The sequence below is a fragment of the Kwoniella botswanensis genome, chromosome 1 (genome assembly GCF_036426115.1).
Source record: "Kwoniella botswanensis chromosome 1, complete sequence".
Lineage (NCBI taxonomy): Eukaryota > Fungi > Basidiomycota > Tremellomycetes > Tremellales > Cryptococcaceae > Kwoniella > Kwoniella botswanensis.
The window spans coordinates 13,383,877-13,411,018 of record NC_088599.1 but is presented as its reverse complement, the minus strand read 5'-3'; the positions used below and the strand labels follow the sequence as shown (position 1 = coordinate 13,411,018).

At 45.2% G+C, this 27,142-nt stretch overlaps 6 protein-coding genes across 6 annotated transcripts; 2 read left to right on the top strand and 4 right to left on the bottom strand.

The window, feature by feature from the left end:
* Positions 1–1,392: 1,392 nt before the first annotated feature.
* On the top strand, positions 1,393–5,800 carry L199_005059 (uncharacterized protein; the record flags this gene model as incomplete). The annotated part of the gene is made up of 18 exons (XM_064890774.1): positions 1,393–1,531; positions 1,597–1,633; positions 1,688–2,035; positions 2,100–2,137; positions 2,194–2,293; positions 2,368–2,453; positions 2,513–2,604; positions 2,662–2,720; positions 2,807–2,946; positions 2,999–3,067; positions 3,143–3,409; positions 3,474–4,517; positions 4,618–4,679; positions 4,765–4,951; positions 5,047–5,218; positions 5,309–5,411; positions 5,491–5,577; positions 5,651–5,800. The coding sequence occupies 18 exons, from the start codon at positions 1,393–1,395 to the stop codon at positions 5,798–5,800; spliced, it is 3,180 nt and encodes a 1,059-aa protein (XP_064746846.1).
* A 347-nt stretch (positions 5,801–6,147) lies between these two features.
* Positions 6,148–11,396, top strand: L199_005058 (uncharacterized protein; the record flags this gene model as incomplete). The annotated part of the gene is made up of 9 exons (XM_064890773.1): positions 6,148–6,358; positions 6,518–8,408; positions 8,469–8,908; positions 8,987–10,236; positions 10,307–10,454; positions 10,524–10,758; positions 10,831–10,869; positions 10,941–11,118; positions 11,232–11,396. 9 exons carry the CDS (start codon positions 6,148–6,150, stop codon positions 11,394–11,396), a joined length of 4,557 nt encoding a protein of 1,518 aa, XP_064746845.1.
* A 328-nt stretch (positions 11,397–11,724) lies between these two features.
* On the bottom strand, positions 11,725–14,575 carry L199_005057 (uncharacterized protein; the record flags this gene model as incomplete). The annotated part of the gene is made up of 8 exons (XM_064890772.1): positions 11,725–12,293; positions 12,364–12,541; positions 12,604–12,924; positions 12,997–13,308; positions 13,384–13,560; positions 13,678–13,869; positions 13,955–14,035; positions 14,108–14,575. The coding sequence occupies 8 exons, from the start codon at positions 14,573–14,575 to the stop codon at positions 11,725–11,727; spliced, it is 2,298 nt and encodes a 765-aa protein (XP_064746844.1).
* Positions 14,576–15,029: 454 nt separating this feature from the next.
* On the bottom strand, positions 15,030–18,398 carry L199_005056 (GTP-binding protein ypt1; the record flags this gene model as incomplete). The annotated part of the gene is made up of 7 exons (XM_064890771.1): positions 15,030–15,129; positions 15,196–15,430; positions 15,500–15,567; positions 15,631–15,659; positions 17,386–17,442; positions 18,162–18,257; positions 18,366–18,398. 7 exons carry the CDS (start codon positions 18,396–18,398, stop codon positions 15,030–15,032), a joined length of 618 nt encoding a protein of 205 aa, XP_064746843.1.
* Positions 18,399–19,447: 1,049 nt separating this feature from the next.
* Positions 19,448–20,348, bottom strand: L199_005055 (uncharacterized protein; the record flags this gene model as incomplete). Its single annotated transcript, XM_064890770.1, has 5 exons — positions 19,448–19,479; positions 19,562–19,580; positions 19,766–19,886; positions 20,226–20,248; positions 20,319–20,348. 5 exons carry the CDS (start codon positions 20,346–20,348, stop codon positions 19,448–19,450), a joined length of 225 nt encoding a protein of 74 aa, XP_064746842.1.
* Positions 20,349–21,263: 915 nt separating this feature from the next.
* L199_005054 (sulfite reductase (NADPH) hemoprotein, beta-component) lies at positions 21,264–25,530 on the bottom strand (the record flags this gene model as incomplete). Its single annotated transcript, XM_064890769.1, has 3 exons — positions 21,264–21,573; positions 21,644–22,929; positions 22,987–25,530. 3 exons carry the CDS (start codon positions 25,528–25,530, stop codon positions 21,264–21,266), a joined length of 4,140 nt encoding a protein of 1,379 aa, XP_064746841.1.
* Between the last annotated feature and the right edge of the window lie 1,612 nt (positions 25,531–27,142).

Genomic DNA, 27,142 nt, shown 5'->3' with positions numbered 1-27,142 from the left:
AATGGTCTCTGATTTCTGCCCCGAGCGTTTTACAAACACAACTCATACTCACCCATTTTACACCAATAGAACATTAAAACTCAGTCCCTCTGCCATGCGTGGCCATCTAAGCTGATAATGCCTGACTGTACATAAAGTACTTACGTTTCATACAGTGAGTTCGGCGCACAGATCGGGTGAACACAGCATCCAGCGACAAACTCGATTTTCAGGGCTTCGGGGCAGTGTAACCTAGTCTAGTTGTTACTTGATCTTGGCGAGAACCGAGCGAACGGACCATGACCCCGAGCTTACCTTGCAGGTACAATACCGTATGCATCAACAAGAACGTGTATGTCATGATTTCACAGTGTGTACTGTAGTGAACAGTCAATTGCTCTCCAGCATGACTATCAGATAAGTAATGAGGATTTTATCATCATCTAGAACTGTCGCATCATCTATCCTGTGTATGATCATACTCTGCTTGCTACTATTCGGTCTTCAAAGTAATCTACCTAGATATACACTAGCTATACACGACCAGCTGACTCAGTCAACCATCATCGAAACGAAATCATCAGACTTCTTTAACCACTCCATCATTTAATCGATTCCCTCTCTCTTCGTCCACTCACTGGAAAACCAAACCCACAACCGAGCATATTGATATTCCAGCATTTACCATACTTCACATAGAAGAGAACTTTAGGAAGCTAAGAGAAGCACAAAAGCTCTTAGATTATGACAGTAGGAGTGGCAAGAATGGAGATGGACATGCGAATGGACTGGATCTGATGTATGATTATGAACTGGCTAGGAAGACGGGGGAAGAGTATTGGAAAGATGCCAAGCATGGAATTGAGAACATGAAGTTCCTGTGGGATTGATCGAGAGGAAGATAGGGTGACTGTAGCTATGAGATCATACATTCGCATGTATCTATTCATACATCTTTCTGTGAGCTGTTGATTGTGTTACAAGATCCGTGTAACACCTGGTCCTGAGATAGATGGATGCGTTCATATAGTCTTGCTACGAGCTGGTTGCAATTCCTGTTCGTGTTTAAGCATAATATACGTTCACGTGGTTTCGGTCGAAGTCAGGTTGAGTTCGGAGAAATACGACTGCACTGGGATGGGATGATTAACCGAACCAAACAACCGACAACCAGATCCCACAACTTACCGGAGCCAAGAAAGTCAAGAAACATGAAAATGAGGCCCGAGAGATGACGCAGACCATGACAATCCATCAAATCAATCCATCAACATTCATCCACTCCTTTGTCAATCATATATGCATATCATATCATGATATGACATGATCATCGTCAAAGCATAAACTTACTCTATCCACCCTCTGCGTTCCTTCTTACAAGATATCCAACGCAATATCAGAATAACACAAAGGATGTCTACCCTCCTGGCATTCCCAGCGGGGTGGATACCCAGAGCACACACTGTCATAGCATACACGGCATTCTCGACAGCTCTATTTGTGGGTTGGATGAGTGGGTTGTGGAAGGAACTATGTATCAACTCCGTAGCTAGTGAGTCGATCCCTTCATCTCAGCCTTGCATCATCAGCGCTTTACTAATGTTCACGTACTTGTAGAATGGCCAGTGGAATGGTTTCCATCTGTTTCCGCAACGTAAGCTAGCCATTCATACAAGTACTGGTGTAGCTGATGAGCTATCGAAAATAGTATAGGAGACCATGCACCTCCGAGAGCACCATTCCAAATCCTCATAGCACTCTGTGCGACGCCCCGATTTCTTTTGCTGCTCGTCCAATGGCTCGTACATCGTTATCCACCTTCGAGACCACCTAAATCATCCGAACGTTATCCCTTAGATTCTGACTTGGACTCGGCAGGATATTCGTCAGCTATAAAGGATGCAGGAATCAAAACTAGGTCCGCTGCTGCAAAGATAGAGAAAGAAGTGGAGGAGGAAATATTGAAACCTGTAGAAGAAGCTTTGAGGGATGAAATTGGGAATAGAACTTTGGTTGATATTGAGCTGTTCGTTGGGATCGCAAGGACCTTCTGTTGGTAAGCTATCTTGCCTGTAGGATCTAGGGTAATATCATAGCTGATGAAAACGGAATGGAACAAGCGGTGGATGGGTTTATATCACGTCGAGAGATCATCACGGTGAGTAGTATCGCAACTCTGTGTGACCTGTAATGTCATTCTAACTGAGTGTATAGACTTACATGACTTGTTCATGATCCTATACCTCCTTTTGACTCTACCTTGGATGTTCCTCTCCACCCAGAATTGCTCGAACACCAAGACGAGAAGCACCAGGTCAGTCAGGATCAAACATCCATCCCAACTTATCCTTGGGGAAAGCGATGCTGAATATAATCCAACTTCTATAGGAGAATCCCATTCTTCGGCTTTCTGGCTATGGTTCCTCCCTTGATCTGGTTTTACTACAAGCACTCAGTCATGCGTATACCAGGCGGTAAGCTGCCCGATTTAGTATTATACCTATCATGCACAGCTGACAATTTGGCCATGCAGCCTATACTTACTACTCGATATTCGAATGGTCATTGGTACTATGGGACGTGGCTTTTGATGCTTTAGCGGTACTGGAGCTAGGTCATCTACAGGTAAGCTTTTTCACCATTGCTGAACTTTCATCAACTAATATCATACCTGATATGCAGATAGCAATCATCGACACCACTCCATCATCTAGTACTAAGCACATAGCAACTTCAAATGGGTGGGTCCATCGTCCTTTGAATACAAATGGCTTAGTTTAACGATTTCCGACTTCGCATGTATCCTATGTGTCGCCACCAATCACAGCACATTCTACATGCCTAAGATACGGACCACCAGCTTTGCAAAATTAAACAAAGATGCAAAGGTAGATTGGACAGCAGAGCTTCCTACACCTTCACCGAAATGGCGTCAAGCATTGGCCTTTGCAAGTGATGTATATTGGGGTGAGCGTCTTCATGGTCGATTGGTGTATTCGAGCTGACAGATCTAGTACAGCTGTATGTTTCTGGACGGTCTTTACCTCTCTTGGTCTCCAATTATTTTACTGGTCAATTTGGAAACTTGGTATGTACTCCACAAGCATCTGCCTTTTTGCCTCACCGCTCAGCAGGCTAATGATCTTTATATATGACATTGTAGCACTCGCGGGATCGGAGTTGGCACTCCTAGCCAATCTTTCTGGCTTCACCTTCTCAATGCGAAATACCTATGAATTCTGCACTTCCAAACAAGGCTTGTTAACACATAGAATCATGACGGTAGTATTTGGCATGGGATTTTACATCTTCCCTTGGCCCATTATTAGGCTCGTGGGAATTTTTATAGGAGTTTGGACGGGCTGGCAAGCGCTTTTTGCGACTTGGGAGAGGCTGAAAGGTAGTGAGGAGATAGTCGCTGAGGGACAGAGTGAGTCGACTCGTTGCCGGGTGAACCTCATTCAGACTTGTGCTAATTATACTCCTATTTGTAGTCCTGGGTTTAGGTCTCGTCATCACGTTACTCATCAAGTATATCAATAATTCTACGAACCCTCTTTGGGCTATATCGCATCCGGCTTCTGGTGGATGGAACAAGACTGGCTTGATCCTAGCCGCATTGGCCCTGTACGAGTACCACCAAAGACCCATCGATCTGCATCCAGCTCCACCTTTGAACTGGTACAGTCGTAAAGAGCCCCAACCTCACACCCTAATCAAGACTACGAGATGGCAGGGGCTTTCGATCACTGTCGGTTTCGGAGCTTTAATTCACCTTATTCAGACATTCGTTACAGATGCTGGTACGATCATTTCCTGGACATGGACTGGATATCCTATCAAAGGCCCAACACTCCATCCTTTTGCTGGGATCGTCATTGCAGTTGCATCTTTGGGCGTACTCCATCAATCTCGAAAATTCCATTATCATTTGACCGTCTTGGGTTTGATTGGTGCGATAGCTCTGTATCGATATCCCGATTGGATAGAATACATCGGCGGTCTCTTACTTGTATTCTACCTTCAAGCTATATTTCCAAGTTATATCAGGGTATTATCGGTTTTCGAGCCTGGCCCTACATACGGTTATGCTCTTGTCACGAACATCATACTAGATGTTATATCTGTGGTCACTGCTGCGTACGCTTTCGTACCACTCGGATGGATCTTCAGGGAAAGGACCGATCTTGTACTTGGATTCTGTATGGTAGCGACCGTTCTGGGATGGTGGTCTACAAGGAATATAAAATTACCTTCGATATCAGAAATACCACCTAGGGCTCAAAGACGTATTCAATCGACAAAGAGATATACGATCATCTCATCTGTTCTACTCAGTATAGTCAGTATAGGGTACTCATACTCCAAGATGCCCAGGGGTAAGCCTGTACCATATTATCCGGATCATAAGATCTTCAGCGGAGGGATATGGACTGTACATTTTGGATTGGACAAGGAAGGAAGGGATAGCCAGTGGAGGATGATGCAGTTGATCAAGGAGATGCAGGTTGATGTTTTGGGTTTGCTGGAATCTGATCGTGAGTTGCGTTGCATCTTCCTTCAACCAAAGTAGTTGGCAATGAAAACTGTCTTGTCGATGGTGATGCTGAACTGACTTACCCTGTTCTTCGATGGTAGTACATCGTTTCGTATATGGAAATAGAGATTTGACTAGAGTGATATCCGAGGAACTAGGATATGTAAGTTCACTTTCTCCAGCGTCCTTTCATGTAAGAGATATTTAAAGCTGATGAATATTACACTGTCGATCTGTCAACCTGGCAGTACGTTGATCTTGGACCTGGACCAAACAAACATACATGGGGAGCAGCTTTACTATCGAAATATCCAATATTGAATTCAACCCATCACTTGTTGCCTTCACCTCATGGGGAATTGGCACCTGCCATACATGCCACGTTGGATATACATGGACAGAAAGTGAATGTGATGGTCAGTCACAATGGACAAGGTGAGTGAAAGTATTCATATGATGGAAACCCGTAAACGGGATCTTCCCTTCGTCTTATTCCGAGGGATGAATAGCTGATAGAGCGATGAGAATAGAGGAAGATGCTTTAGACAGGGAATTACAGACCACAGAAATTGCCAGATTACTCCGTGAGACCTCTGATGCACCAACAGTGTTCTTGGGCTATCTCGTAACTAGACCGGGGGATTTCAGACCGTGGCCATATCAGATATTGATGGAAGATGGACAGATGTGGGATATCGAAATGTAAGTTGGGTATAATCATCCCAGTGGTACTCTGTGTACTTAGCTGGAAGAGGGAGGGAGCTGACCATTGGGATTGTTACCCTTATACAGAGAAGATAGAAGGAGATGGTGTGAGTACATCGCATTTAGAGGATTGTGGAGAATCGGATTTGCAAGAGTACATGAGAGTGATATTAGCGATACCGAGTTGCAAGTGAGTCCAAACAGCTGATACCTGATCATTCCTTACTCCACGACTGTCCATTAGGTACTGATGCTAGACATGTGAATAGGTCGGTAAATTCATGTTACCCAAACCTGGACATCCGGTACATTACGAATCGAATAAAGAGATGTATTGGCATATAGGCGAGAGTGACGTGAGTAGAGTGACTCAGTCTCAGAGTGTATAGTCATCAACCATACTAATTCGGAATTGATGATTCACCACAGATCCCAGAACCATGGCATATGCCCTCGATGTTCCGCGGTAATGGTACGAGAGGACATAGATATGTAATTTGGGATGGACCATTATATTACCTCCCACCTGAGAGAAGTGGATTACAGAGGTACGGTCAAGGATGGTCTATCGATCCGTAATTTACTGCATATACTATAATGAACGTTTCGCAATGAAATCACTGGAATCGCGATGACGCGAAGGACTAGGAGAGGGATGATGACGTGATCCTGATGTGATGATGTGAGGTTATCCACGTGGTGCCCGGACAGGGTTGTCACTCATCTCCGTTACTCATTTGGTATCTCTACTCATACTGGTTCCAGACTTTGCACTTTGGTTCTTCCCTACCCTAGCTAGACTGTCTTCAAATCTCTGCACTCATCTTCGCAGTCATCCTTCTCATTGTGAGGAAGATTACTTCGGTCCGTCTGGTTCTGTCTCATTGCAGTAGACTGACTGTGATCGGTCGGGATCATCTATCATCATGTCAGACCCACTCTCTCCTCCTCATTCAACAGATCCTGTACCCCTCACCTCGGCACACGTCCCTACGTCCATCCCACCTCCTGCATCGACCGCGAAGACTGGAAGAAGAAGCGTCAGATTGTTTGCACCGGATGGTGATTCGAGCTCGGACGAAGAAGGGGGACCGCTGATAGGTGGGAACCCACATATACAGGATGGTGGAGTAGATGGTGAGTGAAGGCTGTGTCCTCGTATCAGAGAGATTATACAACAGGACCATTTTGTGAATGGTACAACGTGCAGCTAGCTATCTCTACTCTCGTTTGAGATCTCCTCGTCTTCGTTTCTCTTTGCTTCGCAGTACATATCTGACTCTCTGTGCCCTATAGGCGCCCCACCTGCAAACCCTCGATCAGCCTCGTATCCCGGTCCCACCACCCACCCATCCCCTACATCCCGTCTCTCCGCAATCGTATCATCCGCTTCTGCCGCTCAACCCAAACTCGCCAGAGCAGCCACCTTCGTCGCACCCTCCTCTTCTTCCTCCACTTCCCGACCACCTATCGCTCACACTTCCACACACGGTGCAGGTTCTGCCCAAAGTGCAGGTCTATCCCAGCACCATGATGGCTGGAGATCAAGATTGAGGCCTGATAGTCTATCCAAGAGCCTACATACTCCCGGAGCTAGAACACCCGGTGGATCAGGTAGTAATGGTGTTTTGAGAGGGAGATCGGACATGTACAACGATCCAGAAGCGAGTTACTTCCACAGCCATGCTGGACCGTCCAAACGTAGAACTGGGACGACTGATATAGAGTCGGATGATGAAGATGAAGACGAAAGACCTCGTAGTGCTGGATGGCAAATGGGCATATCTCAATTCAAAGGATTAAGTAATGAAAGAAAGAATGATTTGTCGGATGAGAGTCAAATTGGACAATCTCAAGAATCACAACAAATTCAGCAACCACAGCAACACCAACAACAACAACCTCAAATTGCTTTGACAAGAGCCGAAAATTCAGTCTCGAATGAGGAAAAACAAGAGAGGTTAGATTGGCAAGGAATGTTGGAAAGTGTATTGACATCGGATGTACTTAAGATTGAAGAAGCTAGAATATCACAAGCTATGCCGACCGAATCTTTCAGAGAGGAATTTGGTCAGTCGTTATGGTGGCAGATACGTGCGAAGTTACGTGGCAGGACTGAAGCCGAAGAGAAAAGAAGAGTTCATGAGAGAAGAGCGAGAGTGGTAGATACGGTTTTGGAAGAGGTCGCAACCTTCAAAGCTAGATCATATATCCCTTCAACCAAAGATGAAGTGGATGGAACATCAAAGGAAGAAGATAAAGATCTTGGGCCTCAACACACTGCGTTGGAACAAGTCAATTTGATGTTAGCGAAATTAGCAGCAATCAAAGCTCTGTATCCGAATCTAGCTGCGATGCGTGCGGATAAACCGACTTATGCCTCCTCTGAATTCAGAGCTAAGACAGATGCGTTAACCGCATGGTCGACTGTTGTCACTGCTTTACAAACTCAACTAGGATTATTACAGAAATGGACCGGATCGGATGATTTGGATATTACCAAACCCAATACGACTAAAGAGAAAGCTTTAACGGATAAATCGACGTATACCTATCATCCTTTAGACTCCCAGGGAGGTAATGCCATGACTGCCGGGAGGGATGCAGCGGACGATTCGAGTTTCTTAGATCGAGTGATGAAAGAAGATAATCTCCAGAGGATGTTCGAAAGAAGAGCTTTCATCGATCTGATCAATCTGGTTAGAAATGCTAAAGAAACTGTTATAAGTTATCTACCGATCTTTGAAGAACAGAACTTACCTGATTTCCAATATGAACTAGTCAGGTTGATTGGATTTCCAGGAAGATTGATCATAGAAGCTTTGAAGGTCAGATTAGACGCTGCGTCAAGATTGGTAGATCCAAATCCTATGGTCGTATCTGATTTCATCGAAAATTTACGATTGTCAATTTCGCTTGCTGTGTTGATTAGGAAACAGTATGATGAGATCATTGCTCCGGATGATGATGGACGATGGAAAGTACCGCATTGTCTACCGCCGGAATATAACGATGTGATGTTAGATGCGATGAGGGCGTTCTTCAAGCTTTTGCACTGGAGATTAAGAGGAGTAGGAAGAGGAAGTTATTTCAAAGAGACTGAGGTATTGGAAGATGAAGGGCCCTTCTTGTATGAGGCGGCTGAAGCGATCGAAGGGGGTGATATGGTTGTTGCAGAGCATTCTTGGTTAGTTTGTCTTTTCTCGGTATACTCGGCTTTGAGCTGACCAGCTTGTCTTTGTGATAGTGCTCTGTCGAACAAACTCCTCATACGATCTTGCAACTACCTCGATCAGCAACTCCGAGTACCGCAGACTTCTGGAAACCCAAATGCATATGGTCGGGATGGCTCTGCAAAAGCCATGAAGACCGAAGAGATGATCTCATGGTACGGCAAACTGCTCGACTCAGCTAGAATGCGTCATCGAAAAACGCAACGATATTGCCGGAGACTCACTCAGCGATTCGACAATTCAGCGGAATATTCTCTGGAACATACTGAAGTGGACGCCTTGGTCGCTCATCTACAAGATTCTGGTCATTTTCTGGTCTACACGAATGTCTTCGAAGGGAAGGGAACATACATAGTTGCGGATGGTTCCCTTTGGGCTCAACCTGATGAAGTACGACATCTCCTCCAGAGAGCTTTCTCAGTCACTATACCCGGATCAAGAGCACGACCTCGTCGTACTGCTACTTCCTCTCAAGATGGTGATCGACCGAACGCGTATAACACCGATAACACACCCGATGTCCAACCTGTAGATGATGGTGATTCAGATAACGAGGATGACGGACACATCGCGGCATACCTCTTACTGCTATCACCGAGGCAAAACTTCGTATGGACCGGTGCCGTCATGACCCTCAACGTGGACTATATCGAATACATGCTGCAAGATAATCGAGTACGATTGATAGCGGACGGACCGACAAGTCGATTGGCACTTTGTAAACACCTTTTCGCTGAATCGCTCATTGATCCTGAAACTGGCGAATCACTATACCTTCCATGTCTTGTAGAGGCACAAGCTCATCTGCCATCAATTCAAGGCCAACTCCTCAAAATTGCCAAATCATCTTATCGATTATCAGAATGTATCGTCCAATCTGCTCCGCTGGTCCGAAATGCTTTTAGAGGTGCCCCGGGTTCACAAGACTTGGTGGAGAATTGGTACTCCTTTGCTACGGATCACGGTACGAGAGTTAGTTCACACATCGATCCATCGTCTTGGGAAAGATTTAGTCGACTACTCATGCGACTTGCCATCTCGTGGATATCATTCATCTGTCAAGAATGTAATCCTACAGATCGAAAGACTTTCAGATGGACGGTAGCGGCCTTGACATACGCTTTCACCATGACTCGAGGTAATAACATCTTGGCGTTAGATAGAGCGGAATTCAGCTTACTTCGAAGACACGTCGGTAATTGTGTTTCGTTGTTAATCAGTCATTTCGATATCCTAGGTGCTAGAAGTAGTCTGGAAGCTAAGAAGGAAGCAGATAGAATTGAAGCTATGAGGAGATTACAGAGATTACAAGAGAATTTAGATGACGAATTCTTACCTAGGACACCATCACCTTCTGGACAACCTAGGATTGATCGATCGATCCGTCTGACCGTGGAAGAAAGGCTTAGGTTGATTAATGAATTAGAACAGAGAAGAAATGAAGCGGCACCTCAACCTGTCGGTACGGTCCTGGACGAAGAGGTATCAGAAGATCGAGCTTTGGTGTTTTTGGCTGCATCAAAATCGAATATCTCAATGAGATGGCAACAAGGTGCCTACATCGGTGGAGGAGCTTCAGGTTCAGTATATCTAGGTTATTCATTACAGGATAATACAGTATTCGCCGTCAAGATTTTACCTACAGTAGATATACAATCTTCCCCTGCGCTGTATGAGAGTATAAAGAGGGAATCGGACGTGATGAGCTTGTTGAGTCATCCGAATATTGTTGGGTTCCTGGGTCTGGAAGTCCATAGAAATAGAGTCTGTCTCTTCCAAGAGGTGAGTATATATCGTTCTGAGGACTGTGTCAGACACGAGCTGACGATTGGCTTTTCGTTTGACTTTGAAGTACTGCGAAGGTGGTTCTCTGGCTGGGATGTTGGAGTACGGTAAGATCGATGATGAAGAGGTCGTCGGTGCTTTCACTATACAACTGCTTCGTGGATTAGATTATCTCCATCAGAATAGGATTGAGCATCGAGATCTCAAACCAGAGAGTGAGCATTACTTCACTTCACTGCATATTTACTGTGCTGTAATTTGAGCTGACTGGGTCTTTTTGTTAGATATTTTAATCGGTGCCAACTCGGTATTGAAACTGGCAGATTTCGGTACAGCCAAGATAATCAAAGGGAACAAGACGCTCGCACGAACTCGTGGAGGTGCACATGCCAAGATGGAAGGTCTGGAAGGTACACCGATGTACATGGCTCCTGAGATGATCAAGAATATAAGATCGAATAAATTAGGTTCTTGTGATATTTGGGGATTGGGTTGTGTGGTACTTCAGATGATCACTGGGTGAGTCTACTTATCATCCTACAACCAAGGTACAATCATAGAAACCCCAGCTGAGTATGTTTGTTATCGTAGACGAAAACCTTGGAGTTTCTTGGATTTCGATAATGAATGGTGAGTATACCTTTATCGCAAGTTCCAACCGACAATCGAGATTGATACGCTTTGGTTTCATATAATGATAGGGCAATCATGTTCCATCTTGGAGCCACCACCGAACATCCACCTTTACCTGAACCCAACGAAATGTCAGAATTGGGTATCGAATGGATTGAACGATGTCTTTCTCTTGAACCGGATGAAAGACCCACTGCACCTGAGTTGTTGGCTGATGAATGGCTGGAACCAATGTTGGAACAGATGGTGAGTAACACACAACGGCTGAATCTTCTATTCTTTCTGTAACATGTCATCTTAGTAGAGATCAATCACAGGGCACACATGTATTCTGACTGATATTCTCTTTGCACTCGCAGGCCGCACTGGAAGAAGATTATCCAGATGTATTGGCAGCTCACGAGACTGAGGCTGCCCCACCACCACCTGAAGATCTGTCTACCGATGCTACTCCCTCTTTGATCTCGGAGGAGGCTACACCACCCCTTGAACCCGATAACTACGAAGTAGAAGCCTCAAGTTAGTTCTCCATTACTTCATCGTCTTTTTTTTTCCTTTCCTCACATTTCGATTGTCACCTCCCAACCTCCGGATTTTCGTGTATTTTACCTCTCATTTGCCCTTAATGTTTAGTCAGTCATTTTTTTTGAGTATGTACGATTTTTAGATGTAGAGATCAACAACTTTATGTAGAGATAGCTCAAATCAATACACGGATGAATAAGATAATGCATGTCCATAGTTACCTCGCTTTAGTTACACCTTTCTATGCGATACGATGGCCTTCTCCCACTGATCTAATTTATGGTATTTCTCCCATCTATGTTACATCTGCATTCGACAGAGATAATTTTACTCGGACGGTTTGTTAATGACATCCACCAATTCTTTCCAGCTGCTCAATTCCTGAATATCAATCCCACACAATCTCTTGGCATCATCCCTTAACGTGTTGATATCAATCAACATCTGTGATCTAAATCTTTCTTCTTCCTTCTCTTCTTTCCCTCCTTCGGGGTCAGCCGCCGTGGTAGTAGAAGAAGCCGAAGAGAAGAAAGATGATAAACCAGTTTTCTTGGATTTACGATGTTTCCTCAATAGATCTTCAGTCTTCCTGACCGAACTTAATATCGAAGAGTAATTCTGTAAGACCGAATCTGATATCTGAACAGACCATTCTTTCCCATATGTATCTTTCAGCTGTGGTTGTAGATTGTATAAGTTTGATATGGGTTTAAGAACGTTGGGTATGAAGTAGGATGCCTGGTTCGATGAGGAAGAAGAGGTGCTACTGCTGGTGCTAGTGGATGATCTGAACTGAGAGGCGATTGATCTAATGAGTTTCAAGGGATCTATACATCTCCGAGTAAGGATTTGCAAAAGGACGTTGGAGTAAGGTGTGATAGGTATAGTGAGGTGTTCTGCAAAGTGACAAAATGGTATGATCAGTATGTGAGCTGTCTCGTGTTGCTCCAGACATGGAATGCTTACCTTGCAAGCCTAAAGACTTGATGACCTCGATCTCTGCAACTTTCTCTTTGATCCGGTCCAGATCGACAATAGCAGCAGCGGTGAATTTCAACGCTGCATCTTCCTGAGCCGTATCTTCCTCTTTGATCGTAAAGGTATTCAACGTGTATTTTAGGTATGTACCATACCGGGATATGATCTGCGACAGCACATGGTTAGATGTATGCTTCTGCGATCAATAAGGGAAGAAAGGTGACTTACTTGAAGACTCAACCTCCAAAACCTCGGTGCCAGCTCGTCAATGAACACATCCTCACTCCAAGTGGTCTCTAATGCTCTCCATACACTTGCAGAAGCGGGTAACGCCCATTCACCCGATCCACTTTTCTCGTTGCTCGTAGATGCCAAAGCACTTTCCAGAGTCCCGACAATCTCTTTCCATCTCAATTGGAAGTATACCGGTAATTGCCATCTTCTTTCGAATGCCTCGTATGCAGGGGACGCTCGCATGGAGATGACATTTCGGGTGGACGGAGCGAGTGTTTCGAGTAGGGCGATAAACTCATGTGTTGTCGTATAATGCTGAAAATATGGCGATGCTTTTAGTAACGGTGGATAAGTGTAGGAGTGACGAATCCCTCGAAATAAACTCACCTTATGTAGCTCATCAGGTCTTCCAGCTGCAAATATCGTACTTCCCAAATTATCTATCAGAGCTCCTGCAAACTCTGGCCAGATGATCTTTGGAAAGAAATCGAATTTTTCAGAGACATCTTCTGATATCTGTAAAAGTGGGGAATAAGTCTCCATCTGGCTTAAGATCTTGTTATATAGAGAAGCAAGAGGCGATTGGTCCTCTGCGGGCAATCTGAGAGGTTTCTCTAATGCATTATTGAGTGATGAGGAATGGGGTGTCTTAGGGGCCGTGGGTGTGGTCGGGACTGTTAGACTTGTTGATGTTATCGTCTTTCGGGGGTAACACAATATCAGTCAACACGTCAACGATGTAATAGAAGTGTGAATGCGATGAGTTGAACTTACAGATCTACAGTATGACCGTATAGCTTTCCTCACAACTCCTTCAGCTTCTTCCCATCCTTCTATCAATTCGTAAGTCTTCAAACACTGTTTCAGCCTCGGTATATTCGGCTCAGCCAGTTCTGCGGTGAGTAACGTTGACAGATCTTTAGATAGGCGAGATTTGATAATTTGGATACGCTATGAGGTATTTCAGTATTTCATCACGTTGATCAGTAAGCCAGACTCATACATCTACTAATTGACATGACAACGAGGAACATTTGGACTATTCATGAATCCGAAATTCTCACTCACATCCTCGACGATATCCACTATAGCACATCCTTCCATCCTAGCTTTATTGACCAGGTAGACCACCTGGGTGTATTCGCCTGCTACTCTAGTGATCATTTTGGCTGAACCATGCTCTTCATCCGGCGTGGTATCTAACAATGTCTCTGCTCTGGTGAGGGTATCGAATAGCCGCTGCAAGAGGTCGAGGAGGGCCTACGATTCTTATTATCAGCTTCTGTCATCAACACGAATGTGATACGATATGATATGATAGTATAGGGTACATCAGTCAGCTCACCTTCTCTTCTCTCAAAGCTGAACGTTCGTCCAATTTAGTTTGCACCTTCTGCTGGTGCTCATACAAAACATCTCTTACAGACTGCTCAATGGTACAAGTCAGATTAGGCTCCATTCGTACACTGTCACAGATAGTAAGAAGTATCTAACTCACCTCGACTTCTCCTCTAACAACCTTCATAGGCTCCTGCAATCCTTTCAACCTACTTTCCTCCCCTCTCAACCCCGTTCCAAGCGATATGAACTCCTCGTAATCTTCATTGATCAACCTCACCAGTTCCTCCTTCAGCTCATTCAAATAGCTTCTTAATTCACCTCGAAGTTCTTCGAGAGGAATGTGTAGTCTAGATAACAGGAATTCGTCGGCGTTGAAGTTCTCGGATGAGAGGAGGGGATGAGAGTGTGAGAGAGGTTGGAGTGATGGGAGGTCAAGTGAATGATCTGGTCCTGTCGACGAAGAGGAAGAAGATGAGGATTGTGAAGCTCGCCTTGAGGATGATGGTTGAGACTGAGCGTGGGAGTTAGGTATAGGTAGAGAAGTTGAGACGGTTGACGGTTGGATGGTTGTGGGCGAGATGGATATTGACATTCCACGAGGAACGTCACCATTTGTATTCGACATGATGGTGATTCCGCATCTATCTTATGTATCGTTTGCTTTGAGCTGCTCCACTCTGTGACTCACAAACAGCTGACAGCAGCATGAGTGTGGATGATGAATGATGAGTGGTGAGCTGTGAGGATGAGTGGGATGCACGAACACGTCCCAGCAGAGTGGAGGGCCACGGACAGACACAGACACGAAGAGACGGAATCAATTTACCAATGAGGTACACTATGTATATTCACGCTCACATACATAAATCGTGGGTGATATATATACTCACTCATATCCTGCTCTACAAAATAGCTAAACGAAAAAAGAAGAGGGAAGAGAGAAGAGAGAAGAAGGAAGAAAAGAGTATAACAGATGAAATGAGTATTTGTCTCCATATCTTGTCTATCTACCGAATAGAGAACAAACATTCGTATTCCCCTCCTCATCGCAGCACATCCCAATAGTATCCATTCACCATCTAACAACATCCACCAGCAGTCTTTTGTTCAACATTTTGACCGAGACCTTTGATCGTTGATTTAGCACCTGGACCAGAAGCCATAGAAGTTGATCCCATTCTATATGTTCAACAAAAATCATCAGCTCTCTGGCCCAAGTTACATCTGAACGATGTTACCACTCACCTATCCTTGATTTGCTTAGACATAGTCAAGAAAGCTTGTTCAACGTTGGTGGCGTTCTTGGCGGAAGTCTCAAGGAATGGAATACCTAATTCATCGGCGAATGCTTTGGCAGCGGCGTACTCGACAACTTTCTTGGTGGCCAAATCAGATTTGTTTCCTACGAGGAGCTTGTTGACACCTTCAACAGCATATCGATCGATTTCTTGTAACCATTGTTTGACGTTAGCGTATGTGTCTAGGAGTTGAAAGGATGATCAGCATGAACCCAAGATCACCGGATGTATGATGTATGAGTTCAGCTTACCGCTGTCAGTCACATCGTAAACTACTATGATACCATGAGCTCCTCGGTAGTATGACGATGTAATTGTTCTGAGGCGCACAAGTCAGCAAAAATCCTTTAGGTGAAGACACAGAAAATCAACTAAGACCCACCTAAATCGTTCTTGCCCAGCAGTATCCCACTGTTCGGTATATATACATATTATAAAATAGGATTGTTTGTGGGGCAGGCGCGATATCAAGGAAGTAGTGGAGTGTCGGAGAGGAATCGTGGTGGGGAAGAATAAAAAGGTGCGTACAAGTTATATACCATGATATATAGCAGAGCGATTACGCCGAATTCATAAGCGTTGAAGAGGTCAGTCGTAAACCACCACCATTGAACGTCGCCGAAAGCGAATGCACCATGGGGTCGAATCGATGCCGAGAACGTCGTTGGACGTAAGAAGTTGAAATTCAAGACCCGAGTAAAGATCCAGTGAGAGAACAGCGAAGGAAAGCGTTTTGAGATGATAACCGAAAATTTTCCAGAAGATATGTATATACACACGGCGATGATGAGGGCGGGAAACCGCAAGCGAATCGAGGCGAAGAGTAGAAACCCGAAAAAGCGTATGCGATTAAATTTAACCAGTCCCCATCATAAGATAGAAGGGCAGTTTTGAGGAAGCAAAGGCCAAATTTCACGTTGAAAGGATCATGGTCCAACCGTATTTCAAATCGATTCCAGTTGCCAGACACATTGCCACCAGTTATATATTGGACAAGATTTGACGTGCCCGTGTTAAGGGTTCGCGTCCCGATGGAAACCGGCATTGGTAACGGGGTGGAATGATGAATGAAATCGAGATTTGAACGGGTAAAGGCATGCAATATCCGTTGTAATCAAGCAGATCGAATGCCACGCATGATCAAAAGTTCAGGATGATGTCAATGGGCCAGTATTTTTCAGGTCCAGGGGTTTGATGTCCAGAGGTCCAGCAACAATCGGGCGGGTTCGTGGATGCCGACGATCGATACAGGTGAAATCATAAAGGCGCAACCGTAGATGTGTATGTTCGGCCGTGAAGGGGAGTGTTGAGATGAACAGCAACCGGATCAAACGGCAACGAATGTAAGTTGAAAGAACACAGCGACGAGAATAGGTAGGTTAAGATTTTGAAATGAGAATAGAGCGCAAAAGCGTAATAACACAAAATCAAGTGGATGTCAAAAATCAGGCGGACGATAAGTAGTTGGTTCACATATTCCGGAATGTATGTCGTTGAAGATGAAAATGTGTTCAGCAGTCCGTCGAAGACGAGTAGGGGAACCGATTCGATGGATCAAGGCGATATAATTCGGAGAAAATGACGTGGTGATCGTCATAGGCCAGGTCGTTGAATTGCAGAAGCCGTACAGGTTCCATGATAGCAATCGCAGAAGTTGATGGAGGGGAACGCAGCGGGAGAATTCCAGATTCAGGATAAATTTTGAAGCATGTTCGTATGAGAGGAATACCATGAAGAGAGCGCAGGTCGTTGAATGAGTGGGCACAACATGGACACATACGGCATTGAGAGGTTGAAAGAACCGAAGACGTAACAGCGGTCGATGAGCGAGGAGAATTGAAATGAATCGATGAATGGTAAACGCAGTATTATCAGATTTCAGGAATCAATCAGACAGTAGTCAGGCAAAGCAGATTGAAACAGGGATCAACCGATAGAGCGCAAACAGTCACCGAGAATGACAGATGGAAGCGAGATGCGAGAGAGGTCCAAGACATATACGAAGGCGGATGACCGGAAGGAAGTTGAATATCCATAGTTGCCGAAAGATAAGGAATTGAAAGGAGAGACAATTGACCGTCAGCTATCTTTGCTAAAACTCATGCTGAGTGCGCATCCTTGGAAGAGGTATACGCACGATTTGCAATTTCACAGTCTTTCCTTCAAGCTCGATGGTTCTGATCTTGAAGTCAACCTGATGACGACAGCTGGTGTAAGCGAGTGGCGACTCGTTGACGTCGGAGCAAGTGAGGACAAAATAGTATGTTATGAAAGATGGAGCGTGTAACGAAGGTTACATAGTGTACTGTCTGTAACCAAGGTTGAAAGAGAAAAAGCATTATGCAATTTGGGAGAGAAGAGGAAAGGTGAAGGAAGAAAGAGACAAGAGAGAATTCGAATTTGAGAATGGCCTCTATTTATACCTTTTCGAAGGGCATTTGAGGAGTAGCTGAAGAAGCAAGAAATGCACAAAAGAAGCGAGAAGGATTCGAAAAGAGATCACACAAAAGGTCATGTTCCTCGCTTTTCACGGATCATTTCCCTCCGAGAGATACACGCACACAATCCCGCAAATCACCATGAAGCTACTCAATAGCAATGACAATAGGTGAAGATGAGGATCTGAATCAGATCTGGAGTGAGATGATCGAAGTGACGCCGAGGAGATTGTAGGGGGATGACCCTCGGCGTTACATCCATCATCGTCATCTCTTCTCATCTTGGACCCATCAAACCCATGCAATCCAATTCACCGCCATTCAAACTTCTCTGTCTCCGGAACACACATACACCGCACGGTCCACCTATTCAACCCATACGTGACATCCATCAAAAATCAAACGCATCCAACTTTTTCGAGATCCAACATCAAAGCCGCGGACAGATAAGATTACTTTGGGGGGGACCACTTACTCCGATAGTAGAAATGTAAGATTCGGTATAAGTGTCATCGGCAAATCGAAGAAGTAAACAGGATTTTCCTACACCTGAATCACCGATCAGGAGGAGCTATCAAGCGTTCATTCAGTTAGCACGGCTTGTCTAACCCACAACCTCGGCGGTTTCTACTCGTCACTCCGAGATTATTTGATCAATGATGGATGATGTCCGACTCACCTTGAAGAGGTAATCGTACTCTGGCGCAGACATGGCTAACTGATTCGATGCAAATTATCGTTCTTTCTGTTATACCCATACCCAATTTCAACATGCCATCAAATAGATAACGCGTCGGATCCGATTTGAACGTATATTTGATGGTCAGAAGTGATGTTGATGGATAATTACAGAGTGGTGAGGTTGAGACATCGCCGAGGTGAAGTGAAGTGAAGTGAAGGAAGCGGTGTTTTCATATGACGAGAGAGAGTAGATGAAACGCGCGGATGGCCGGCGGCGAATCGATATTGATGGGATAGTAACAGTACGAAGGTGAGTTAACAATCGATGAAGAAGGGCATGAAGGATTTCAAGGTCTGTAGTTAGCATAACATTCTTGTTATATTTAGTCATTAATTCTGTCCTCAATAACGACCATCGGGCATGACCCATACTCATATCGCCTCGCACGCGCCGCCGCTTATCTTCCTTGAGATTCTCTTTCACTCCTGTGCTTTGTATCTCTTTCTTCTGCACGTATGGTGGGATGAATGAACTCACTCACCGAGTTGAGGGAAAGTGAAGAATGTCCAGACTATCTTGGTATAAAAGCTGAATAATGTATGTTGAGTATGAGGATATACTGATGGGATGTCTTTCTTTGTATGAATGATTGTGTGAGAGTGAGAGTGATGCGACGGTGACGATGGACAATACATACAGAGCGAGTGACGTTGTATGCGTGGCGAGCAATACCCACATAACTTATAAAAGCATACCACTTAGTTATCAGGCCACGAGGACTCGGGCATCACTCAACCATCGGAACGTCCCGGCATTAGTCTCCGTGGCATACAATGAACCGTCTACCAGAGCAAAGTAGTATCTCAACGTCGACAGTAGGGAGCCCCTCTACATCCTCATCAAGAAGGGGAGCATCGATGACAAGAGATCTGAGCTTCGGACGAAGACATTGGTGGATTATGAAAGCTTCATGCAAAGAATCAGGTCTAAATAACCTCTACCATCGGTTATCAAAGAAACAAAAGAATATCCGCTCGACCACCCATCGCCATCACCATTCTAAATACAACATGATCCGATTAGAAAGGCTTATCAGAGTCGGGGGTTTTGTCTATTAATTCGAATTAGATCAGGAATCAGTATGGGTAAAGACAACGAAAGGTACGATGTGAGGAAAATTAAGTTGGACATACCGATGAAGTATTCTCGGACCTATTGAACGATCACAAGTCAGCGTCATCCTTCCAACAGGTATGATCATCTTCGTCATTATCATCGTTCCGCACACAGGACAGCACTTCGTCTCATCTCTGATTCATCCCAAATCCATTCTCCATTGTGATGTTCTTCTCCATAAATGTATATGACCGTTTTCATGAAATCGAACATCAACTCACCACGGGTAACTTGATCAACACATCCTTCTTGAAAAGTGGTACATCAGATAAGAAGAGGGATACGAATCCGGCACCAGCTATACCCCAGAGAGCACCGGTACTTGTCCAACCTCTAAGACGTCTGTTGTATAGAAAGAATCATCGGTGGAAGTTGACGTCCCAAAGTGATTGATTCGAAATTGATGGTATGTTACATCGAGACGATAGGGTAATACGATGAATCGGTGTGTAATAATGAGATATGTGTGAGGATTCCATGATGTTAGGATTGTCGAAAATAGATCGAGCAGGCAATTGACCGGGTATGTAACAAATAAACGTCAGCATCACATCCTATATTCCCTCCATATCTTGTTCTTGTCCTCTATTCTTCTTCTGACATCCAGGCAGACCTCAGTGCCTACATCCTTCTAACGCTCCATACCAAAAGAAACGAAACGTTTGACGAAATGACACATACTCAGGAGTAAAACCACTAAGACCCTATTTACATCGAAATCCATCAGCATTGCATTTCCCCCTCAAGCTGTAAGAAGTATGAAGATAGACTAACGATTTGAGATTTTCGAAGGAAAGCAGGCATTTTGTTGAGATCCAGGTGGGTATGGATAAGGAGAATAAGGATGAGTAGGAAGACAAAGACGTAGAATAAGCAGTCGATGATGTTTTCGGAACTCGCGAAAAGCGAAGGAGATGAAGGGATAACCAAAGAGCGTCGTTGTATTGGTTGGAGAGGTGAATGTGGCAATTCAATGATGTGGCATTGTCAATTCTGATTATCAAATTCATCCTTTATTGCGAGGTGATGTTCATGTTGTTGGATGGGATATGAAAGGAGAGGAGATATATGCATATGTGAAATCGGAGGGTACTTGTGTGATATGCGGATCTGAAGAGATGTAGCTAACAGGATGTCATCTATCGTTCTCCTGACGAGCAACTGACGCAGAGAGAAGAATAACAGAGAAGAATTGAATCAGAATGAGCGTTGCCGGTGAGTAGAATGCCACTCCTCCTTCCGAGCCGCCATGAGTGAGAAGATCTGGTGATGGAGAGTCAAAAGTGCTACATCTCCACTAAGAATGAAGCGCTGATCACATCTCATGTATCACCACTGGTGCTTCAAGATACTGACGATCGCTGTTCCATACAGCCACATTGGGCCTAGCCATTGCATCGATCGTGTTGCTCTTACTCCTCACCTTGGTCTTACATCTCATTCCAGATCCAGGATTCGGACATGAGCGGAAAGAAGAGAGAGCGGAAGGGAGACCAGAGGAAATAGAAAATGTCAAGAGACCCTCAAGGTGATGACGCACATGTAGGATAATATTGGAGATAACAAGAACAACATCATATGACTCTTATCCTATGCATATGCTTTTTGCCGGGGTATCTATAAATGGAATTAAACTGAAAAACAAACTACCTTATTCGAAAAGAAAAGAAAACCTTTATAACAAAATATATTAGAATAAACTATACGAGTACCACCAAATTAAGCGGTAATAGCCTGAGCAGCCTGATTAGCAGATGGGAAACCATTCTCCCAGAAATTCGTTCCGTGGGTAGTAGGTTTTATGTATCCAGCTCGGATCGTCCAATCTCCGAATCTCTCGCCATCATGTCTCTCCAATGCCCATCGCTTGATCATGGGTTTCAACACAGCCAAGATTTCAGGTTCGGTAGCGGATTCGATGAATGGTTTGTTCAATCGTGTACCATTATGGTTACCACCTAACATCATCATATATGATCCGGGGGCTTTACCGACGAATGCCACTTCCGCTGCCCATGGTCGTGCACAACTATTACACGTATCAGACCCGTCAGCACAACCCATAGATAAGTATTTGTGAGGTATATGATTTGACTCACCCGTTAGGACATCCGGTCATCCTCATTACCAAATCATCATTCCTTACACCAGCCTCTTCACAGATCTTCTCAACTTTGTCAATCAACAAGGGCAAGTATCGTTCCGATTCGGCCATGGCTAAACCGCAAGTGGGGAAAGCGACACAAGCCGAAGAGGAAAGTCTGACACCGGAATGATCGATGTTGTCCAAGCCCCATTTGGCAAGCAATCGCTTCATCTCTTCGAGATCCTCTGGTGCAACGTCGGAAAGGATAAGATGCTGGTTGGCAGTGAGCCTAAAAGTGCCTTTGTGTACCTTCGCGATCTCCTGGAGACCTGATTTGAATTGATGTCTTGAGGAGTCTTCGATTCTTCCATTCTCGATGAACATGGTGAAGTGCCATTTACCATCGTGGCCTTGGTGCCATCCGTATTTGTCCAGATTAGAGGTGAACTGGTAAGGTCGAGCTTCACCGAACTTCTTACCCCATCGCTCTTCAACGAGAGATTTGAATTTGGCAACACCGAGTCGATCAACGGTGTACTTCAATCGAGCGTTCTTTCGATCCTGTCTGTTACCGTAATCTCGTTGAACAAGCATGATACTTTCGGCCACCTTGGTACCGTCTTCGGGGCTGAGGAAACCGAGAACATCACCCAATCGAGGGTAAGTCTTCTTGTTACCATGAGTAACACCCATACCACCACCGACACTGACGTTGTAACCGATAACCTCTTCATTCTCTACGATAGCGATGAAACCGACATCGTTGGTGAAAACGTCAACAGCGTTGTCAGGAGGTACAGCAACAGCGATCTTGAATTTACGAGGAAGGTAGTAAGGACCGTAAAGGGGTTCGTGATCGGCAGAGAAAGCTTGAGTGGCATCACCGTAGACCTTCTTTTTGTCGAGCCAAATCTCATGGTAAGCGTTGGTGGATGGAAGGAGATGTTCGGAGATGGCGACGGAGAAATCGTAGACTGTCTTGTGGGTTTTAGAGTAGGCGGGGTTGACACAACATTGAACGTTTCGGTTGACGTCACCACAGGCGGCGATGGTGTCGAGTAAACTTCGGTTAATAGCTTGCATGGCAGGTTTCAAGTGACTCTTGATGATACCGTGGAATTGGAAAGTTTGTCGAGTAGTCAACTTGAATGTACCATTACCGTGCTCGTCAGAGATTCTGTCCATGTGTAACCATTGATCAGCGGTACAGACACCGGCAGGCATTCGCACTCGGATCATGAAAGAGTAAGCAGGTTCGAGGCCTTGAGCTTTGAGCGATTCTCGAATATCTCGGTCGTCCTAAAAATTACAGATCAATATCGAAGGACGTGTGTATAAGTACTGGACTTGACTCACTTGCATATAAGTACCGTGGAACTTGGTCAATTGAGCATCGGAAGCACCAATGGCACCTGTCGTCTTGTCCTCAAGACCTTCAAGGATAGTACCTCGCAAGTAATCGGAAGCGATCTTGATGTGTTCATTGGCAACAACTTCCTCCTTTTCTTCAGCAACTTCGACACTGTCGACACCAAGAGCTCTCCATAAACCAGCTTCAAAAGGCTTGTATCCAGTCATATATCCATCCGGATCGGAATCGTCACCGAGACCCAATGGACAGAGCTCAGCACATCCAAGAGCGAGAAGTCGAGGGAAGAAGTCTTTGGCAGGCTTGTTGTAGTAACCGGCATCTTCAGGTCGTGGCCAATAGTGAGAATCACCCATACCGAAGACAGTGATCTTGGTTTCGGCAAGTTTATCGGATGCAGAGAGTTTACCAAGGGCTTTGTGGAACTCTCTACCATTCTGAGGAGCTTCACCTTGACCAGCAGTAGAGGTCAGAACCAATACGTTCTTCTCCTCGGCTAAGGAGTCCACGATGGAAGGAGCGATCTCGTCGAGGACTCGAAGAGAAGCACCCACACCACGCATCTTAGCTCGACCGACCAATCGCTTGGCAACTTTCTCGGCATTTCCACCATCGGAAGCGTAAAGAACCAAAAGACCAGGACCGTCAAGGGAATTGAGCAGGGCATCATAGGCTTTTCGAGCTTTCTCTTTTCGGGCAGCGATGAGATCGTTGCCGACCGAGGAGGTAACGGAGGCATCAATTGATGGTTGAGAGAGGGTAAGTTGGGAGAGATGGGATTCTCGATCAAGGAATTCCGAAAGAGCAGCTTTGATGTAAGATGAATCGAGGGTGAATCGCTTCTCATCGGCGAGAGAAGGGTTCCATCTGAACATAGGCCACCAGCCTCCAGAAACAGCTCGTTTGGTTTCTCTCAATCGTTCCAGAGGTCCAGCTTTCTCCTTCTCTGATACAGTTTCGCCATCTTCTTTGTCTCCCCAAGGCAAGTAGGCAAGGACGAGACCAGGACCAGAGTAGTTCTCGGCTTCTCGCATAGCATTGATCACACCGGCATAGTCGGCGTAGATAGCTACGGATGCAACGTATACGTCACCCATGTTGAGAGCATAGAGAGCAAGATCCTTCTTCCTTTCTTTGGGTGGTTGAGCGGGAGCATTGGGTGAGAAGGGTGAAGAAGCGGTCTCGTAAACGAGAAGGTTGATGTCGAGACCAGAAGCAAGAGCATGATGAAGACCAGAAGAGGCAAGATCGACGGCCCAAGAGTTGGAAATAACAATCCAAAGAGCTCTCTTCTCCCAGTGACCCTTTTCACCGAGTTGAGCAAGTTCCTTCTCATCTGCACTGTCACCTGCACCAACCACCTGAGCTACTTTCTTTCCGGCAGCGGCAGCGCCTTGCTCATCTCGAACTAACAACCAAGCAGACAAAGCTTCGTGAACCTCTTTTCGGGTGTTAGAGGCTTTGAGAATCTTCTTTGCCAACTCGACGAGTCTAGCTCGTTCCTTTCGGAGGGCGACAGCCTTACCGAAAGCGTAAAGTGGCGAAGTAGATTCGTTTGCAGCGAGGTGTGATGGGTCGTTGAGAATTTCCAGAGGCGTGGGAGATGAAGCGAGGAGAGAGGTGTAGCTGGATTCAGGGGAGGGGATAGCGACAGATGAGGATGGGATTGAGTGGCTCGCAGGTTTACCTAATCGGGTGATAGGAGCTGAAGCTGAGAGTGCTGATGAGATCTCGGATGGGGATACATCACCAGCGACCAATACAGATCGGATGTTGACATCGGAGCCTTCGAGAGCATCGACCACTGAGGCCCATCCAGATCCGTATTTTCCGTTGCCACCTTCCACTACCACTACTTCCTGTACTCCTGTAAGGGAAGATCGAAGCTTCTCCTTGGGTACGGGAATAGCGAGGACGACGTCGATGACATTTTCAGCCTCGATGGCAGAGGGGAGGAAGTTGACTATGAGTTTGGAGGAATCTCCTTTTCGGTGGACGAACGATCGTTGAGCTCTTCTAGTGAGCTTGAGCAGGGAAAGAGATATAGCTTCGTATGATGAGAGAAGGTCATCGACGGCTTCTCCGTTGGCATCTCCATTCGCAGGGTTTGGCGATCCCAATGGTCCGCTCAACCATGATTCTGCGTCCTCTACCTGTTGAACTGAACCATCCAATCCCGATGCGATAAAGTGATAAACCAGAGCATCTTCATCTTGAGCTAATCGAAGAGCAAGTAGAGAGTGATCATAAGCTTCCTGGGCCGATCTACTTATTAACGATAGTGATTTGGCAGCTCGAGGTGTTACGACTTCTTCAGCATCTACGACTTGAACTACCGTTCTTTTGAGGGAGGCCGAAGGAACGGAAGGGAGGAAAGTGGGGTTGGTGAAGAGGACGGTGACATTGCCAGAAGCTTGAGGGATAGGGAGGTATGGGTTAAGCTTGCTCGACCCGGACGGTACGGTGGCAATAGGGTGGTGGTAAGAGGTGGAAGGGAGATTGGAGATAGCTGAGAGCAAGGAGGTAGACATCTGCGATGGCAGATCGAGAGAGGGTGGTCAGCGGCGTGATCTGGCAAAGTGGAGGCCAAAGGTCAACTCACCTTGAAAGGATGTTGGGATTCTCTTGATAATTTACACAGGTGATACTACAGATATGTTAGATGAGCGTGCAAGACGGAGCACGATGCTTTATGCAGAGAAGAGAGAAAGTCGAGAGATACGAATTGTGTTGTGATGAGCAAAGTATTCACAGCACGATCTTTGGATTGTCTAAAAGCCGAAATGTGTATGGACGAGGATGAATCCAACTTTTCTGTGGTCCGGTCCATCTTCCAAATAAATCATAAATCATGATGGCGTGCGAGGATCAATTCCAGATCTGATCGCCAAATCACGTGGCATCATTCCGAATTCAAAACCCACCTCAGCCAATCCACGGTCACTGAAAAGCACGCAACAGACACCCATCACTCGTCACCTTCCGAATCAAGGAGCATCCCCACAGCTGCAGACAGTGAGCCCCGCATATGGGTAATCGCTTGGACCAAGAGAAATTCGTAGGAGGGAGACGAGATTCGGAGTAGCACACCATCAAGAGCAACCATATAATAATTCGGACTCTCATACAGCATCCATCGTTATTCATCATCATCGCATCATCGCATCATCATTGCAACTCACCCAAAGTCAAACTACTTGTGATTAAAGCGAAATGCTAAGATCAGACCCGAAGATAATAGACCCGAGAACATGGAGCTACTACCAGAATGAATCCCATCTCAGCAAAAGCCGTGCCGCGGAGAAAGCGAGATGTATCCAAATGGCCAGTTTCAACGGAATCACGGCCAACAATTAGCGGATGCTTCGTTTGCTCTGCACTGCGCCTATCTCATTCACTTGAATGTGTCAAACTCATCAATGCATATGTCAACCACTACGACTACTTAAAGGTTGGTCATCATATACAGTCAGAGGTTTCCTTTGTTATAGCCTAGGGTCAAGCTTCCGGGAGGTCCGTTTCAGACGAGATATGGAAAGGAAGCGCAGTGCTCAATGGACCTTTCAGGGGTCCAATCAGAATGTTAAGTGAAAGTGAGTGTGATGTTGTTATTACAAACCGATAGGCTGAGTCAAACATCCATATTATAATGAGATTGGGCTGAGGTTGGATAGATTGAAAGGGACTGGACTGGGGGATTATACTGAAAGGCAATGCTTAGAAGATGAAAATGCAATCTTTCTCACGAAATCATAAATGACAATGAAGTGTCATCCGATATCTACTGATTAATATTCACTAACACGTACTTTGGATCATCAATCTATCATTCACTCATTACCTTCTTGTCTGTCGTTCATTCCACGATCATACATTCCACGTCCTCTTTCCTGATTTTATTCATACAACTTACTTGAGGGAACTCCAGGAAATCTAAACATCCATCATCTTCGTTTTTGATCAAGCCTTCTTGGACTCGTTCTACAACTTCAACCTATCCACAGCCGACCGTTGTCACTCTTTTCATTTGACCATTCAACAATCTCAATCAACCTTTGTCCCATATAATCTCCCTTGAACCACACCTGCAGAATCCCTGGGTCTACTCATTTTATATTCTGACCTGTCAATCCTGTTCTCTCC